General features: G+C 42.2%; 1 protein-coding gene across 3 annotated transcripts; it reads right to left on the bottom strand.

Moving 5' to 3' along the window:
* Positions 1-392: 392 nt before the first annotated feature.
* LOC110536095 (RNA-binding protein EWS) lies at positions 393-11,617 on the bottom strand. Of its 3 annotated transcripts, none has more exons than XM_021621647.2 (17): positions 11,408-11,617; positions 10,624-10,660; positions 10,417-10,468; positions 10,097-10,229; positions 9,945-9,959; positions 9,277-9,472; positions 8,146-8,408; positions 7,865-8,030; positions 5,230-5,267; positions 3,804-3,836; positions 3,491-3,606; positions 2,340-2,469; positions 2,050-2,169; positions 1,797-1,929; positions 1,616-1,701; positions 862-1,114; positions 393-764 (listed from the first exon to the last, which is right to left on the bottom strand). In XM_021621647.2, the coding sequence occupies exons 1-17, from the start codon at positions 11,421-11,423 to the stop codon at positions 728-730; spliced, it is 1,824 nt and encodes a 607-aa protein (XP_021477322.2). In that variant the 5' UTR covers positions 11,424-11,617; the 3' UTR covers positions 393-727. The 3 variants fall into 3 exon arrangements, with proteins under 3 accessions (XP_021477322.2, XP_021477321.2, XP_021477323.2); XM_021621646.2 differs by having other exon boundaries at positions 8,146-8,414; XM_021621648.2 differs by lacking the exon at positions 9,945-9,959 and having other exon boundaries at positions 8,146-8,414; positions 11,408-11,613.
* Between the last annotated feature and the right edge of the window lie 7,286 nt (positions 11,618-18,903).

Here is an 18,903-nt window from a genome sequence, read left to right on the forward strand (position 1 = left end):
ATTTTTATTTATTTAATCCATTTTAGAATAAGGCTGTAATGTCATCAAAATATGGAGAAAGGGGTCCAAATACTTTCCGAATGCACTGTATATGATTACAAATGCAACATGAAGTGTCACAGACCAGTTATATATCCTCTGTGGCTTAGAGAAGTCCTCTGACAGCCACTATGTTCTTGGGAAAATGGATGCATCTATCATGCTGGTATTGTTGCAAAGCTGCAGACTACATAGTGCCTCCTTGTGGACAATTCATTAAGAGAAACCTGCTGAAGGAGCAGAGCTGTCAAATAGTGTATAATTCCTACCACTCTAGTAGAACAGTTGAAAATGTAAATGCAAACAGTCAACCAATCACGATGCCTCATAACAGCAATGGATCAGAACTTCTCTTAGCATCAAATAGGAGTGGAAATTTTATTTTCAAAATTGTTCATTACACAACTGTGGGAAGGAAAAGCAATTACAATTAAAAAAGAAACGTGTCATGTTTTACAATACACTGTCCAAAAAAATCAGTCTGTACATCTAAGAAATGCAAAAATAAACGTGCACAAGTCAAAATAACTGAACCAAGGGTAAACAAAAAACATTTAACTAGGAGTTGAATGAAACTGCAGAGTATTTCAAAAGCAGTTATATAACCATTTATAATATGGAATCATAAATTAAAATTTATTTTAAAAATCTAATCCTGCGTCAGATGGAACATTTTAATTGCTTTCTTTTAGTAGGGTCGGTCTCTGCGTTCCTGGCGATGGTCCCTATGAGAGGAAAAAACAATTTAGTGTCTAACAAACATGCATTAAGTAAGCAAATAATATTTGAGAATGATGACAGCAGCCCAAAATATCCCCTTACCTCATATCCATCTTGCCTGGGGGCCCGCCCATTCCTCCTCTCCCCATTCCTCTTCCTCTGTCCATCGGTGGTCCTCCCCTGCTACCCCCTCGGAATCCCCCTCGGTCCATTCCACCACGCCCTCTGAAGCCACCGCCACGGTCACCTCCCCATCCTCCACGGAAGCCGCCAGGACCACCGGGCCCTCCTGGTCCGCCACGGTCCATCCCTCTGCCCCCACGCATCCCCATGCCACCCCTGCCTCGCTCACCACCTGAACAAAACCACACAAGGCCCAGTTTAGCTTGCCACCACAGACTATTGTAGACATATTGTATGCTACACAGTGTAGATTGCTGTTGATATAATTTGGGCTGCTGGTAATGATAGTACCAGAAAATTCCAAACGTCCAAAGACAACTGAACTTCATATCATGGAGTACTTCACAGGGAGGGAACTATGACTACTAAACATAAGTGGCATTCCAAGTGAACACAGAACAAGTCCTCCAATGCCAAAGCGTTTCATTACAGTGAGCTGACTGCTGCACAGATGATTTCATGTTTCCCTAGAGTTGAAACGAATCAAGTACAACTGCTAAGCATGGACCCGAAGTCAAGGTGATAAACCGGTTTGATTTGTCTGTTTACATTTCAAGCATTAAGATATGAAATAGGAATCAGCCCGTGTTGCTCAAATAACACTTATAATGATTCCTGTCTAGTTATGAATCAGGCCCTGACAATAGTGCTGCTGTGCCGGTGAGAGCCGTACCTGAAGGGGGCCCAAAGCCCTCTGGTTTGGGAGCTTTGCACTGGTTACACTCCATCCTCCAGGAAAAGTTCTGGTTGCCACAGCCCCTGAGAAAGACAACCACTCAGTCAGTACACGTTATACACAAACTGTACATTTAAAAAAGGGGAAAGGGAAAATACATTTTTCTTGCGGTACTTACTGGCTGGGACACTCCCAGTCTCCAGCTCTCTGCTGTATGTTGCCACCCGGGCCCCCTGGCCCACCTCTGCCCATGCCACGTGGTCCTCCTCGTGGGACAAAACCTCCACGCTCCCCTCCACGGCCCATCATGCCTAACACCACACACCAGAGGTCATTTCAGTATTTCACTTAATGGTCATGGCAACGTGGGACAATACCTTTCTGTTCAAAACTGAAAATGTAAGTCCCACAAAAGAAAGTTGGACATTTACCTCCAGGTCCTCCACGGCCCATCATGTCACCCCTCATGGGCATGCCCCCTCTCATCCCACCCATCATGGGCTTACGGCGAGCCATGGACACCTTCAGCCTCTTTCCCTGGTACTCTTTCCCTGTGGAGATCATGAACAGAAGGAAACAGGAATAAATAGAAAATGGAGACAGGCTTGGGTTACTGGTCCTTTCTTGTATTCTACAGTACATTTATGCATTAATCTGGACAGTTCACGGGTAACATCAGAGAATAGGCTGATGTAGGTTTAACAGGGCCAGTGAGACTAACCATCGAAGTACTCCACAGCAGCTTTGGCACAGAGGGGCTCCTCGTAGGACAGAGTGGCGTCTCCCTTAGGCTTCCCTGAATCATTGTCTGTGTAGATGTTGATGGCAGGCTTGCCCAACCTCCGGTTCATCTGAACATTAACAGAGGAATGAATCACTCAAGTCAAACTACCACACCATTGACAACTATCTGCAGTTGTATTTCTTTTTTATAGCATTTCTAAAACTGTTCAATCCTCCAATTAAAATGAGAACAATACAGGAGATTAGCAGTGGCCATTTATAAAAGCATTCTTTGGGAAAGACTAAAGGAATGCCGTGTTTCCCCTATTTATTAATGCCCTGGCGGCAACAGTTGTGAAAGGGGGAGGGCACAACTTGAATCTGTCTGGAATTGGCAGCCGAGAGCAAAATGTGCCTTTTCTTAGACAATTTCCTGCAGTTCTATACATTTCTCCATGGAGCTGAGAATTCTGTAGTGTGAAAGATAATTTCCTACAATTCTATGCATTTTGCTTAAATATTATTAAACATCCAATGGGGACCCCAATCGGGGCCCCCGGGCATGTACCTTGCGTCAGTAATCGTAATTTACACTATTTTTCCATCCCAAATTATACTTTTTTTAAATAAAAAAAAAAAAGTGTGGTTTTAATTTATTAGGATCCATTTGCGACATCTTGTCTTACTGGGGTCTGAACACATAACGAAAAGACATTAGACAGAAGAATTTACATACACTACATGTTAATGTTTTTAAAATGTATGTGTACATACACACAACAAGTATGGGAGAGAGGCATTGTGCTGTGAGGTGTTCCTCTATCTGTTTTTTGAAACCAGGTTCTGTTCACTTGTGTTATATGATAGTAGGGAGTTGCATGCACTCATGGCTCTCTATAATACTATACGTTTCATTGAATTTGTTCTGGACCTGGGGACTGTGAAAAGACCCCTGGTGACATGTCTGGTGGGGTAAGTGTGTGTGTAAGTTGACTGTGAACAATTTTAAGTTTTAAAGAGACATTTTTGTGGCAACAATTTAGCAGTTGAGGTATACCGATGCTAGATGAATACAGGGGAACAAATGGAATGTATGAGACCTATTACAGGTTTAAATTGAAATGATTTAGTTTCAGAGCATATCCTCACCCTTATAGGTCCAGGGTGTTTGAAGAAAACAGCCATCTCCTCCAGAGTTGCGCTTTCCGTGAGTCCTGTGATGTAGATGGTGCTGTTCTCAGAGTCATCCTGCTCCTCAGGGCGCCCTGAACAGACAGAACTACTGTTTAAAACAAGCCTGAACACACTGCCACTATACTGTCCTTCATGTCAGATTCATAGCATACGCCATTAGGCAAAGCCACTTCAAGATGAACGCAACAAAGACTTTCAGGTGTATGCAATACTGCCAAATCAGTAAGATAAACACTGAAAGTTTGATGGTCAGTTGGTGTCTACTTACCCATGTCACGCTCTGCCCCGTTGTTCATGGGTCCTGTTGTCCACCAGGCAAGGTAGAGAAAAAGGCAAAGAAAAGTCAGTTTGTGCCACTCAAGTCCACTGCTGAAGAGAATTTGAAGTGACAACCCAGACACACTCCTCCAAAAACACAGGTGTCAGACATTTGGGAAAATTGAAAATGGTACTGTGGTAAACCATGTTCCCCTCTTAAGTGGAAGACTCAGTAACCAGTATATTAGGAGTCCACCCCATTCACAAAAATGGTTTGCTCCTACAAGACAGTGAGTCACGTGGCCGTAGCTTGCTATATAAAGCAAAGAGGAATTCAGATACTGCTCGGTTGAACGTTAGAAATGTGCAAAACGAGTGACCGTGGTATGATCATAGGTGTCAGGTGCACCGGTTCCGGTACCTCAGAAATGGCCGGCATATTGGGCTTTTCACGCACGAGTGTCTAGGGTTTACCGAAATTGGTATGACAACTAAACAAACATTGGCGGCAGTCACGTGAGCAAAAACAGCTCGTTGAGGTCGAAGGAGAATGGCAAGAATCATGCAAGCTGACAGGCATGCCACAAACAGGCAAATAACCCAGTACAACAGTGGTTTGCAGAACAGCATCTTGAAACACACAACTAGTGAGTCCTTGTCACGGCTGGGCTATAGCAGGAGACGACCACACATTGCCAGGTCTGACCAAACCCAGTTCCTGTTGAATCATGCTAATGGCAGTCAGGATTTTGTGTAAATCAACATGAGTCCATGGCCCCAGCCTGCCCGCCGTCAAGAGTACATGCTTGTGCCAGTTGTCGTGAATGTTTTCCTGGCACATTAGGTCCCTTGATACTGAGCAACGTTTCCCTGGCCCGAAGAATACAGGCATTTCTGGAGGCAAAGGGGCATACTAGATGGGCGTACCTAATAAACTGGCAACTGAGTGTATATTAATAATGATGTAAAATAAAACCTCAGACCCTTCCGTATAAAAATGTGAGCCATAAGAAAAGTTCTTATGCCACCACAGTCCCAAAAAAATACCAGGAGTTTGCTCCATGAAATTGTAAATGCAAAACCATTTTTCCAAACCCGACACATTTCTTAGCAGCAGGCATTTGTCATTAACTTGTCATTGTAAAATAAGTACCTTGCTTTTCAAGGTTACCTTAAGCAGTGAGTGATAAACCAAAATGAGTTAAAAGTACCCCTTTCCAAACAGATGTCTCAGACATTTTAAACTGGATCCCTCTCTATTTCCATCCATCCTAATAGCCACCTATATAGATATTTGGCTACCCAAAAAACGCTGCGCACACACACACACACACACACACACGTAATGTAAGGGCTTAGGTAAATGCTCAGAGCGTACATGCTCTAGTAGGTAAAGGTCTGGAGTGGACTAGCCAGTGTAATACTCGTTAACTTACCACCAGGCTTATTGAAGCCACCTCTGTCTCCGGCGACGCTATGGGGGAATAAATGGAGATATGAAGGCGATTTCCCTTTTATCAGCCACTTCCATGTCTGGAGCCTCGTGGCTCGTTTGGGGAGGTTGACGGACACAGTTCTGACTAGCTCATTTAACAACCCCCCCAACATGCCTATACAGTCTATGCAATCCAGTTAATTGGGAATTAAGGTATTAACAGCAACTACGTGGCATGACTCCTTTACTAAATGGCTTCTTAATGACAGCATTCAATAGCAGATACTGGATAGTTTGGAGGTAGCCATGGGGTGCTAAATCTGTTACGTTTGGGAAATATGGGACAGAATCCCAGGTATTTGTTACAGAGGAAAACGATTTCAGATGCATTTCATATGTAGACAAGTAAAGGCTAAATATCTAGCCTGGAGATAATACAATGCTTAGAAGATCACATATTTAACTGTAAATGTAAGTTGATTATGCATTATGTCCACTTTACAGTTGAAGCAACCAGCTAAAAAAACATTTCTTTATTTAAGTGGTCAAATGCAATGGATCTGAAATATTACAAACAGGTGATAGCCACCTTGGGGAGGAAAAAAATAAAATAAATCCATGTACATTTTTACAAAGATGATTTGAAGTTACACAATTCTAATACAGAATTTAATTTGACCAAGTTACAATGTTATGCTGTAAAAGTAATAAGTTACATTTGAATAGTATAATTTGAGTTTCCCAGCACGCTTTAGACAGCACCATCCTCATCTCTTGGATTTAAGGCAGAACCCAAATCTCTGTTGTTTAACCCCTTTGTTGTTTAAGATGCTGGCTCTTTAGTGAGTACAGGCACTTTATAGAATAAAGCTGGGTTTACATGGCTCTCACTGTGTTACCTGTAGCGTAAATGTGACAAAGCATGTTAAAAAAGGTGTTCATTTGATTAAACAAAACATTTGTAATCCAAAACACATTTCAAAAACACACATAAGGGGGTGGTTTTCCAGACAGATTAAGCCTAGTCCAAAGGCTAAAAAGCATTCTCAGCATTCTTTTCAGGAGACTAGACTGAATCTGAGTCTGGGAAACCGGACCCAAAACATTTTGAACAAAAAAACTATCCTGTATGAAAGTAAATGAATGAGTAACATATGGATGAGAAGCTACATTTCTAGACTACTTTAACCAATGTCAGCTGAGAGCTAGGGTTGTGAAAACAGGGCTAATTCAATAACATTATCTAATTGAGGTAAAAAAAAATGTGACATGTAATTAATCAAATATTGTGCTGTTGGCAGAGCAGTATTATTCACTTTGATTATCCTTTTAGGGCACACACACAGCCATGTACTGAATAACCTATTACTGTGATATAAGCCTAGGGCAAAACACAATTGAACACCATAGGAGTCTGGTGTGACCTAGTGAACATGTGATCCGTTTTTTCTTATTACAGGAATATTACCTTGAGCCGTCTGATACTCAATGGAATCAACATCGACTCAAACTCTCGAGGTCCTATCATAATGCCGTGAAAGCTTTAACTAAACATGAAAGGCTACAGGTGGCAAGTACAGTACCAACAACCTATAAGGGGGATAACTTTGGTTCTGCATGGATGTGCCCTGAAGAAATGTATTTTATCGGTTTTCCCAACAAACAAAAAACCTCAAATGTGCATTGACCTCAACTTGATATGCAAAAAATGTATTAGAATAAGTAATCAATGCATCTTGCTTATTAAACAAAAAGTTATTTTAAAAGACCTTCCTCACGGGTCATGAGCCAAAAATGGTCCCTTAAATGGCCAGAAATGTTGTCCAGAAATTACCTCATTGGACAGAAAGGGGCACACCTCCCACCATCAATGTGAAAAAATATTGTATTTTATTGCAAAGGTTTGCTAGCTTAAAGATAAGAACTTTGTGGTTTGAAGAAGCAAGACATATATTAATGTGAAATAATACCTTTATATAAACAATAGTCAACACAAGCCAAAACCTAAAATTATCAGTTAATTTAACTAAACTTCCATAGTGCATACTCTCAAATACTGTACCTTCTGGATCAGCTTTTTAAAAGGAAAACCAGAGGATGGAATAAATACCCATGAGAATGATACGTTCTTAAACCATCTTAAAATGTATTTAACATCAAAGCAATCATTTTAGAAGGTGAGGTGTGCCCACAGCAGTGACCCTGTGAAGCCTTGTGAATAGAGTTACCATAATCAATGCTATGGATGATATGCTGCGGTACAGCAACAAAGGATATCCGATTGAATAGTTTACGAGTCCAGCTCTCTGTTCACACGTCAGTCCCAACTCTTTGATTCATGAAAACATATTCCCTTCTTACCTTTGGCCACTATGGCAGGGTTGAGAGTTAGTACTCATTTATGGAGGGTCCCTTCATCTAACTTTCTGTATGCATTATATCTTTAATTTTACACAAAAGTGAACAGTTTGACTTCCCCCACTAATAAATTTGTTGTCCGTCATCAATTTATAGGGTTATATCTCGGGGGCCCACTTACGTTTTAGGGAAACTTCAGACTCAGCCCTGCTCTGCCTTGACGAAGCACTTGTAAGAGTGGATGGAGGGTAAGTTAAGCAATAAGGAGTCTCACTTACCCCATGCCTCCACGGCCCATGCCTCCACGGCCCCGGCCACCGTGCATCATGCCGCCCCTGTCATAGCCATCCCTGGGAGGCCCACGGCTCTCCCCTGACCCTGGGAACCCAGCAGGCTCAGAGCCAGAGTAGCCAGAGCTGCCTCTGCCCTCCTGCCCATAGTTATCTACAGAATAGCATAACAACAAGGTTAGGGGAAAAGGAGGGAAAAATCACATGACTTTGACAATATATAGCAGGTAGGCATGGGTGTTGAAATAGCAGGAGACTGATGCTCTTACTATAATGGCTTGACTGGTTGTAACCACTTTGAGGCCCGCTCTGTTGTCCATACTGGCTGGCTGCAGGCTGCCCATAGGAGCCCGAGGCCTGAGGGGGATAGCCCGCAGCAGGAGCCTGTTGCTGCGGTGGGGGCTGCTGCTGGTATCCACTCTGCTGCTGCCCATAGCCTCCCTGCTGGGCCTGGTACCCACTCTGCGGTGCGGCATATCCCCCTGGCTGAGAGTAGCTGCTCTGGCTGTAGCCAGCGGGCTGGCTGCTGGCACTGTAACTAAAGTGATTAGGGACAGGCAGGGATTGAACAGGTCAAAGAGCGCTACATAACTATCTCTCCCGGGTGGCGCAGTGGTCTAAGGCACTGCATCGCAGTGCTAGCTGTGCCACGAAAAATTCTGGGTTCGAGCTCAGGCTCTGTCGCAGCCGGCCGCAACCAGGAGGCCCATGGGGCGACGCACAATTGGCCTAGCGCCGCCCAGGTTAGGGAGGGTTTGGCCGGCAGGGATATCCTTGTCTCATCGCGCACTAGCGCCTCCTGTGGCGGGCCAGGCGCAGTGCACGCTGACCAGGTTGCCAGGTGTACGGTGTTTCCTCTGACACATTGGTGCGGCTGGCTTCCGGGTTGGATGTCCGTTGTGTCAAGAAGCAGTGCGGCTTGGTTGGGTTGTGTTTCAGAGGACGCGTGGCTCTTGACCTACGCCTCTCCCGAGTCTGTACTGGAGTTGCAGCGATGAGACAAGACTAACTACTACCAATTGGCTACCACGAAATTGGGGAGAAAAAAAAACACTACACAGTAGATGGTTCTTATAAGTTGCCAGCTGCAACTTGTCTTCTAATGTGAACAATCATTAACAAAATATTGTGTAACTAACTGCACAATGACACCCAGATGGATTTACTACAAAGCAGAATCAATTAGTTAAGCAACCAGAAATAACTACTGATTTTATGATGAATTAAAATAGCTAAACTTAGATGTTCTAATTGATTGAACAAACTAATAGACATGTCCATTTCAAACAACTTTATATAAAATAAAAAAGTTATGAATATTTTGGCAAGTTAGATGGCCAACTCCTTGATCCTGCTTTGTAATATTCCCTTAGGTCTTAATGTAACACTAGTTAGCCTACCTCTGAGGTGCAGTGGAGGCAGGCTGCTGACTGTAGCCAGCGTAGGCAGACTGGGCTGCATAGCCTGGCTGGGATGCATAGGTTGGCTGAGAGGCAGCGGGGGCAGCAGCAGCAGCGCTCTCATATCCACTGGCTCCATAGCCCGCGGCGGGCTGGGAGTAGGCATGGGCACTGGGCTGGGCAGCAGGGTACCCAGCTGTGGACAAAGAGGAGATGGTTTAACTAAAACGCTTTAGATGGATAATTCCAGGCACACACTGTTGGGATTTTAGACCAGAGGCTGAACTACCCAAATTAATGAAGCAATCTGTTGCTTATTTGGATCACTCTATACCCAGGACTTCAAAAACAACGAGGAGAACTGATGAAGAATATTATGGCACAGAATACCATTGTGTGATTAAGAGTATTAGAATAAGTGTTAGATAAATAATATTATGAAGGGACTATCGTCTTGTATCACTAACATGTCTGTTACAATTATGATTCAGGATGAGTACATACAATGTCAAAGAAATCTAGCATGTCCAGCGTTCATCCAGTCTACTAACAATACTATAGTCTACTACATATGATTCTAAATACAGTATATAATATATGGATCACTCCATCAAGGCATTCAAGACTTGAAATGGATGGAGATGCATGAAAGGGAATCTGTGCCAAACCTGTTTTACTCCCAGCTGGAACGTGATAGCAATAGAGGAGAAAATGTTCACATTACATGAGGTCTATAGTTAGAGTCATTTGATGGACAATTCTCACTCCCGCCCCCCCCAAAATACAGTTGACCAAACATTTTGGTCTCTCTGGAACTGACCTGATGCTGGTTGCCCATAGGAGGAACCATACTGCTGCTGTGTATAGCCACCAGCAGAGGGTGCTGCCTGAGGGTAACCGGTCTCAGCTGCAGCTGGTTGGGCATAGGACCCATATGCTTGCTGGCTATAACCCTGTTGAAATACAAAAGGCCATAAGCTATTAGTCTATAGAAGAATAAGTCTGCTTTCCCAAGGTACAAGTTTTCCTGTGCTTTAGTTCAAGCTGTATGCAAACATGTCATGAGATCTGGGCATAATGTGGGTCATTGACCATTATTCCAGTTTGAATCATTTCTAAATTACTTCTAATAAAACTCACCTGGGCAGATTGTCCATAGGCCTGTGAGGGCTGAGCAGCATAGGATCCATACCTGCAGGCACACAATAGCATTCAAACATACAGTACCCATCTCTGATGTTGGCGTCTTAGTAAATCATAATGAATTTACCTAATTACACAAAACACCCATCCCACTGCATTGATTTGAATAGTCTGGTAGCACAATACCCATGTAGAAAGACTTACCCCTGCTGGGCACTGGCCTGGTTGTAGGAACTGTAATCTTTAAAAGAAAATAACAAAATAAATGACTACCCTAGGCTTAACTTTCAGCAACAGTCCTAGTATCAAATTCAGTTTGGGACTCGTGAGATGGAACTGCTCGACAATAATACCGTGTAAACCTTTTGCATTGTCAACAACGGCACACAATAGAACGTATTTCAAGTTCAACAGACCTTGAAAATTGACTAAGCACAACTGCAATTCCCTCTAAGCAAGGTCCGACTAGAGGCCGTTTTCCGGCGTTGTGTAGTGGAGGACATCCCGCCTTTGCTTGCATAACTACCGTAGCTAACGTTAGCAAACGTTTTTTTTTTTTTAACTAGCCACACGTTTCAATTTGCAGACAAAGAAACGACGTGCGGCTAGATTAGCAAGGCCGCATGACCAACGGAATTGCACAGGCACGAATTAACAAAGCAGATAAACGTGTGTGGTCAATTTGCACCATCGCCCGGCATCGTGGCTAGTTAGGGCCTACTGCCCTAGATTCTAGCTAAGCTAGCTACAGTAGTAAACTGGTCAATTCACCAAACTGGTCAATTTGGCTGGCTAACTACTAACGTTAGCTAGCTTAATAGCTAGCTACCGACTACTGTACATATTTAAACGTTCGCATTAGATTTGAATGTTGGATAATAAAATTGATGTAACTATGCAGAATTACATATAACTTTATTTTGATATGCAACAATAAGTAATGTATTCGTGCAAAATCAGATAATAAAAGACCGTTAACGAAACCCACCAGGAGCTGACGCCATCTTCGTTTCTTCGTTTAGTCAGAGAATGGCGCATGCGCGTACAAGTAGACGAGCCTCTGGCAAAGATGTTCGGTAAGCGCTATCCTGGATACTAGGGATGTCCCTACCCTAAACCCTAACCTTAACTATAACCGTTACCTAGCCCTAACCTTAACCGTTACTTTAAAAACGCACTATGTAGTAACCGCTCCGGCATTTCCTGGTTGCTAAAATTCTATTAGTTCGCGCTCAACGTGATCAAGACAAAGGAGATGATCGTGGACTACATGAAAAGGGCTCCTGAGTGGCACAGCGGTCTAAGGCACTGCATCTCAGTGCAAGAGGGGTCAATGTCGTCCTTGATTCGAATTTAGGCTGCATCACATATGGCCGTGATTGGGTGTCGTATAGGGCGATGCACAATTGGCCCAGCGTCCTCCAGGTTTGGCCGGGGTAGGCCGTCATTGTAAATAAGAATATATTCTTAACTGACTTGCCTAGTTTAAATAAAGGTCAAATTTAAATTAAAACTTAAAAAGTTTGACTTTAAATAAGTAAAAGTTAAGTTAAGTAAAAAAAAAATGAAAATAAAAGTAACAAATAATTAAACAGTAGCAGTAAAATAACAATAGCGAGGCTATATAAAGGGGGTACAGGTACAGAGTCAATGTGCGGGGGCACCGGTTAGTCAAGGTAATTGAGGTAACATGTAGGTAAAGTTAAAGTGACTATGCACAGATATTAAACAGAGAGTAGCAGAAGCGTAAAAGAGGGGTCTGGGTAGCCCTTTGATTAGCTGTTCAGGAGTCTTATGGCTGGGGGTAGAAGCTGTAAGAAGCCTTTTGGACCTAGATTCTGGTACCAATTGCCGTGCGGTAGCAGAGGGAGCAGTCCATGACTAGGGTGACTGGAGTCTTTGGCAATTTTTAGGGCCTTCCTCTGAAACCCCCTGGTATAGAGGTCTTTGATGGCAGGAAGCTTGGCCCCAGTGATAACCTGGGCCGTATGCACTACCCTCTGTAGTACCTTGCGTTCGGAGGCCGAGCAGTTGCCATACTAGGCAGTGATGCAACCAGTCACAATGCTCCCAATGGCGCAGCTGTAGAACCTTTTGAGGATCTGAGGACCCATGCCAAATATTTTCAGTCTCCTGAGGGGGAATAGGCTTTGTTGTGCCCTCTTCACGACTGTCATAGTGTGTTTGGACAATGACAGTTTGATGGTGATGTGGACACCAAGGAACTTGAAGCTCTCAACCTGCTCCATTTCAGCCCCGTCGATGAGAATGGCCCTCTGCTTGGTCCTCCTTTTCCCGTAGTCCACAATTATCTCTTTTGTCTTGATCACGTTGAGCAAGGGGTTGTTGTCCTGGCACCACATGGCCAGGTCTTTGACCTCCTCCATATAGGCTGTCTCATCGTTGTTGGTGATCAGGCCTACCACTGTTGTATCATCGGCAAACTTGATGATGGTGTTGGAGTGGTGCCTGGCCGTGCAGTCATGAATGAACAGAGAGTACAGGAGGGGACTGAGCATGCACCCCTGAGGGGCCCCCGTGTTGAGGATCAGCGTGGTGGATGTGTTGTTACCTACCCTTACCACCTGAAGGTGGCCCGTCAGGAAGTCCAGGATCCTGTTGCAGAGGGATGTGTTTAGTCCCAGGGTCCTTAACTGAGTGATGAGCTTTGAGGGCACTATGGTGTTGAACGTTGAGCTGTAGTCAATGAATAGCATTCTCACATAGGTTTTCTTTTGTCCATGTGGGAAAGGGCAGTTTTGAGTGCAATAAAGAATGCATCAACTGTGGATCTGTTGGGGTGGTATGCAAATTGGAATGGGTCTAGGGTTTCTGGGATAATTGTGTTGATGTGAGCCATGACCAGCCTTTCAAAGCACTTCATGGCTACAGACGTGAGGGCTACGGGTCGGTAGTCATTTAGGCCGGTTACCTTTGTGTTCTTGGGCACAGGGACTGTGGTGGTCTGCTTGAAACACAATGGTATTACATACTGAGTCAGGGAGAGGTTTAAAATGTCAGTGAAGACACTTCCCAGTTGGTCAGCGCATGCTCGGAGTACACGTCCTGGTAATCCGTCTGGCCTTGCGGCCTTGTGAATGTTGACCTGTTTAAAGGTCTTACTCACATCGGCTACGGAGAGCGTGATCACACACTCATCTGGAACAGTTGATGCTCTCATGCATGTTTCAGTGTTACTTGCCTCGAAGCGAGCATATAAGTAATTTAGCTCGTCTGGTAGGCTCATGTCACTGGGCAGCTCGCAGCTGTGCATCCCTTTGTAGTCTGTAATAGTTTGCAAGCCTTGCCACATCCGAAGATCATCGGAGCTGGTGTAGTACAATTCAATCTTAGTCCTATTTTGATGCTTTGCCTGTTTGATGGTTCATCGGAGAGCATAGCGGGATTTCTTATAAGCTTCAGGGTTAGAGTCCCGCTCCTTGAAAGCGGCAGCTCTACCCTTTAGCTCGGTGAGGATGTTGCCTGTAATCCATGGCTCCTGACTAATGTGTACCCCCGCACATTGATTCGGGGCCCCCTGTATATAGCCTCGTTATTGTTATTTTATATTTACCTTTAAAAAATGTTTACTTCAGTTTATTTAGTAAATATTTTCTTAACTCTTGTTTTTCTTAAAACCTTATTGTTGGTTAAGGGCTTGTCAGTAAGCATTTCACAGTAAGGTCTACTACACCTGTTGTATTTGGCGCATGTGACCAATACAAATGTCAGTTTATGTGTGAAAATAAGCAAGTGTAGTGTAGAGAATCATTGTACCATCTAAATCACAGGAAGTTGGTGGCACCTTATTTTGGGAGGACGGGCTAGTGCAAATGGCTGGAGCGGAATCGGCAGAATGGTATCAAATACATCAAACACAAGGTTTGATGCCATTACATTCACTCTGTTCCAGACATTATGAAAAGCTATCCTCCCCTCAGCAGCCTCTATAAATCTAAACCAAAGTTAAATATATTTTCCATATTAAAAAAAATGTATTTTCAGTTGTTTGAAGCTGGTGTACAAAACAAAAAGTAAAAGACAATAAAACTACACTTTTCTGCATAATGCTGCGCTCAAAACAACTGATAAACTTAAATTATGTATTAAAACATTCTTTATGTATTTTGGTGGAACAATAAGAATCATCATGCATTATTATCATTATTAATATTATTATGATGATCATACTTGATTATAATTATATGATGTAGCCTATATGTAATTATATAGCTTTTAAATAAAACAAAATTAACTCAATCTTGGCCTATCAGCTCAACATTCTCAATAATACACTCTAATGGACATTTTGTAGAATGAAACCAGAAACACCTTACCCCTCAACAATTTCAATGACTGTTTTATTGTCACCAGAGTCAAATAAGGCAAAATCAACCCAAATCAAATCTAAATGTATTTGTCACATGCGCCGAATACAACAGGTAACCTTACTGTGAAATGTTTACTTACAAGCCCTTAACCTACAATGCAGTTTTAATGAAAATAAGAGTTAAGAAAATGTTTACTATATAAACTAGTAAAACTTTAAAATACAAAAAGTAACAAATTAAAATAACAATAATGACTCTATATACACGGGGTAACAGTACTTAGTCAATGTGCTTGGGTACAAGTTAGGAATATGGCTAGTTTTAATTGTTTATGTTGGTGAGGTAATATGTTGGTGAGTAAAATGCAGCTGTGCTAGCTTTTTCTATCTAGCAAGCTAGCTGATTGCAGATTTTAGGAATATGAAATTTAACATTTTATCCTATTTAGAAAATGGATTTCTGTTAAGAGAACATTTATTTAATAATTCCCCCAAATATTTTTGCTGCATTAAAATTGCCCAGGGGAGTGTTCCAGTTTGACAGTAACAGGCTGTCCCAGTTTGACAGTAACTTTAGGCTACACTCTCAAAATGTAAATATTCTAAAAAGGTGAGAGTAGTAAGAAAACCACGTACAGTCATTTTGATTTACAATTACATCCCATTACAAATATGTTTGTAATGATGCACTGAATATCCTTTGTTCGTTTTGTATAACCTTAACATTATTTACATCAGTACCCTATAGAGACACGTGTCTTTACACGGGATACCACGCCCACAGTGATGACGTCACATCTATTGTGAACCCTTTCCTTTTTGTATACTTCCTACAAATATTGTATACCAAACAAATGTCAGGAAGTGCACTTTAAAATTGTACATATGATAGATCCATGTAATTCTATGTTGTCCAAATATGTGGGTATTGATGATATCTGCATTATCTGTTAAAAAAGAAAGTGAGAATCTGAGTCACTTGTTCCGTGAATGTAAATTTGTGTCAGTATTTGGGGAAAACCTTGCAGAATACTTATTTACCATTATGAACACTACCCATGTTTTTTGACATGAAGGATATAATATGTTACTACTGCAATGATAACAAGACCATTGAAATTGTGAATTTTTAGAATTCTTGTTGCCAAATACTTTATATACAAACAAACATTTCAGAATTCTATACCAAAATTACACATATTTTTTATTTAATTTAATCATCTTGTTAAGACATTATTCCTCGTGAATAATAACAAGAATAACATCTTCCTGAATCATAATAATGAGATTTTTTCAGAGTGAATACAATTGCACGAGAAATGTTTATTTTTTGCTATTTTTTGCTATTTTTATAGCTTAATTTTTTTTTTTTTTGTATTTTCTTGTTAATACCTGTGTTTTGTTTTGTTTGACATGTTTGATGTAGCAATGTAAGTTGTTGATTTTTGTATTACGAAAAATTAAAATAATAATAATATCACATACTTCCTTACTGTCACGTTCTGACCTCTATTTCCGTTGTTTTGTATTTATTTAGTATGGTCAGGGCGTGAGTTGGGTGGGCAGTCTATGTTTGTTTTTCTATGTTTTGGGGCATTTCTATGTTTTCGGCCTAGTATGGTTCTCAATCAGAGGCAGGTGTCATTAGTTGTCTCTGATTGAAAATCATACTTAGGTAGCCTGGGTTGCACTGTTTGTTTGTGGGTGATTGTCTATGTTGATGGCTTGTTTCAGCACAGTCCATATGATTAGCTTCACGGTTGTTATTTTGTTTACTGGTTTTGTGTAGTTTTCAGTGTTCACTACTTTCTTTATTAAAGATTGACCATGGACACTTACCACGCCGCATATTGGTCCTCTGATCCTTTTCGCCTCTCCTCTTCAGATGAAGAGGAGGACGGCCGTGACACTTACTAACATACAGGCATTGATTGGTGGCTGTGTTATTGTACACATTCAAAGCTATTCATTACAAAGCTTAAGTATCCCTCTTAACCAATACTCACCCTACATTTAGTTTTATGTTATAAACTTTTTCAGCAAACGTAACGTTTTGTGAATTGTGGTGTGATTTTTAGTTTTAAAAAATGCACATAAAGGCTTCATAATTCATAAAGGGAATGTTAACTGACTGATATTATCTCATAGAACAAAACATATAAGATTTTATTTATTATATTTCACCTTTATTTAACCAGGTAGGCAAGTTGAGAACAAGTTCTCATTTACAATTGCGACCTGGCCAAGATAAAGCAAAGCAGTTGGACACATACAACAACACAGAGTTACACATGGAATTAACAAACATACAGTCAATAATACAGTAGAAAAATACGTCTATATACAATGTGAGCAAATGAGGTGAGATAAGAGGTAAAAAGAGAGGCAAAAAAAAGGCCATGGCGGCGAAGTAAATACAAAATATCAAGTAAAACACTGGAATGGTAGATTTGCAGTGGAAGAATGTGCAAAGTAGAGATATAAATATTGGGGTGCAAAGGAGCTAAATAAATAAATAAATACAGTAGGGGAGAGGTAGTGGTTTGGGCTAAATTATAGATGGGCTATGTACAGGTGCCATACTCTGTGAGCTGCTCTGACAGCTGGTGCTTAAAGCTAGTGTGGGAGATAAGTGTTTCCAATTTCAGAGATTTTTGTAGTTCGTTCCAGTCATTGGCAGCAGAGAACTGGAAGGAGAGGCGACCAAAGGAATAATTGGTTTTGGGGGTGACCAGAGAGATATACCTGCTGGAGCGCATGCTACAGGTAGGTGCTGCTATGGTGACCAGCGAGCTGAGATAAGGGGGGACTTTACCTAGCAGGGTCTTGTAGTTGACCTGGAGCCAGTGGGTTTGGCAACGAGTATGAAGCGAGGGCCAGCCAACGAGAGCGTACAGGTTGCAGTGGTGGGTAGTATATGGGGCTTTGGTGACAAAACGGATGGCACTGTGATAGACTACATCCAATTTATTGAGTACGGTATTGGAGGCTATTTTGTAAATGACATCGCCGAAGTCGAGGATCGGTAGGATGGTCAGTTTTACAAGGGTATGTTTGGCAGCATGAGTGAAGGATGCTTTGTTGCGAAATAGGAAGCCAATTATAGATTTAACTTTGGATTGGAGATGTTTGATGTGAGTCTGGAAGGAGAGTTTATAGTCTAACCAGACACCTAGGTATTTTTAGTTGTCCACATATTCTAAGTCAGAACCGTCCAGAGTAGTGATGTTGGACGGGCGGGCAGGTGCAGGCAGGGATCGGTTGAAGAGCGTGCATTTAGTTTTACTTGTATTTAAGAGCAGTTGGAGGCCACGGAAGGAGAGTTGTATGGCATTGAAGCTAATCTGGAGGGTTGTTAACAAGTGTCCAAAGAAGGGCCAGAAGTATACAGAATGGTGTCATCTGCGTAGAGGTGGATCAGAGACTCACCAGCAGCAAGATCATTGAACATCATTCACAGCAAGATCACAGCAACATCATTGATGTATACAGAGAAGAGAGTCGGTCCAGGAATTGAACCCTGTGGCACCCCCATAGAGACTGACAGAGGCCCTATCAGAGAAGTAGTTGGTGAACCAGGCGAGGCAATCATTTGAGAAACCAAGGCTATTGAGTCTGCCGATGAGGATATGGTGATTGACAGAGTCGAAAGCCTTGGCCAGGTCAATGAATACGGCTGCACAGTATTGTTTCTTATCGATGGCGGTTAAGATGTCGTTTAGGACCTTGAGCGTGGCTGAGGTGCACCCATGACCAGCTCTGAAACCAGATGGCATAGCGGAGAAGGTATGGTGGGATTCAGAATGGTCGGTAATCTGTTTGTTGACTTGGCTTTCGAAGACCTTAGAAAGGCAGGGTAGGATAGATATAGGTCTGTAGCAGTTTAGGTCAAGAGTGTCCCCCCCTTTGAAGAGGGGGATGACTGCAGCTGCTTTCCAATCTTTGGGAATCTCAGACGACACGAAAGAGAGGTTGAACAGGCTAGTAATAGGGGTTGCAACAATTTTGGCAGATAATTTTAGAAAGAAAGGGTCCAGATTGTCTAGCCCGGCTGATTTGTATGGTCCAGATTTTGCAGCTCTTTCAGAACATCAGCTGACTGGATTTGGGACAGGGAGAAATGGGGAAGGCTTGGGCGAGTGCAGTGCTGTTGA

The sequence above is a fragment of the Oncorhynchus mykiss genome, chromosome 11 (assembly GCF_013265735.2).
Source record: "Oncorhynchus mykiss isolate Arlee chromosome 11, USDA_OmykA_1.1, whole genome shotgun sequence".
Taxonomy (NCBI): domain Eukaryota; kingdom Metazoa; phylum Chordata; class Actinopteri; order Salmoniformes; family Salmonidae; genus Oncorhynchus; species Oncorhynchus mykiss.

Excerpts from the sequence above, each read along its gene's own strand:
- LOC110536095 (XM_021621646.2), bottom strand. Across the intron at positions 2,470-3,490 it reads AACACCCTGGACCTATAAGG|ATGAACCGGAGGTTGGGCAA; the intron begins GTGAGGATATGC and ends GTTAATGTTCAG. Across the intron at positions 2,170-2,339 it reads TGCTGTGGAGTACTTCGATG|GGAAAGAGTACCAGGGAAAG; the intron begins GTTAGTCTCACT and ends TGATCTCCACAG.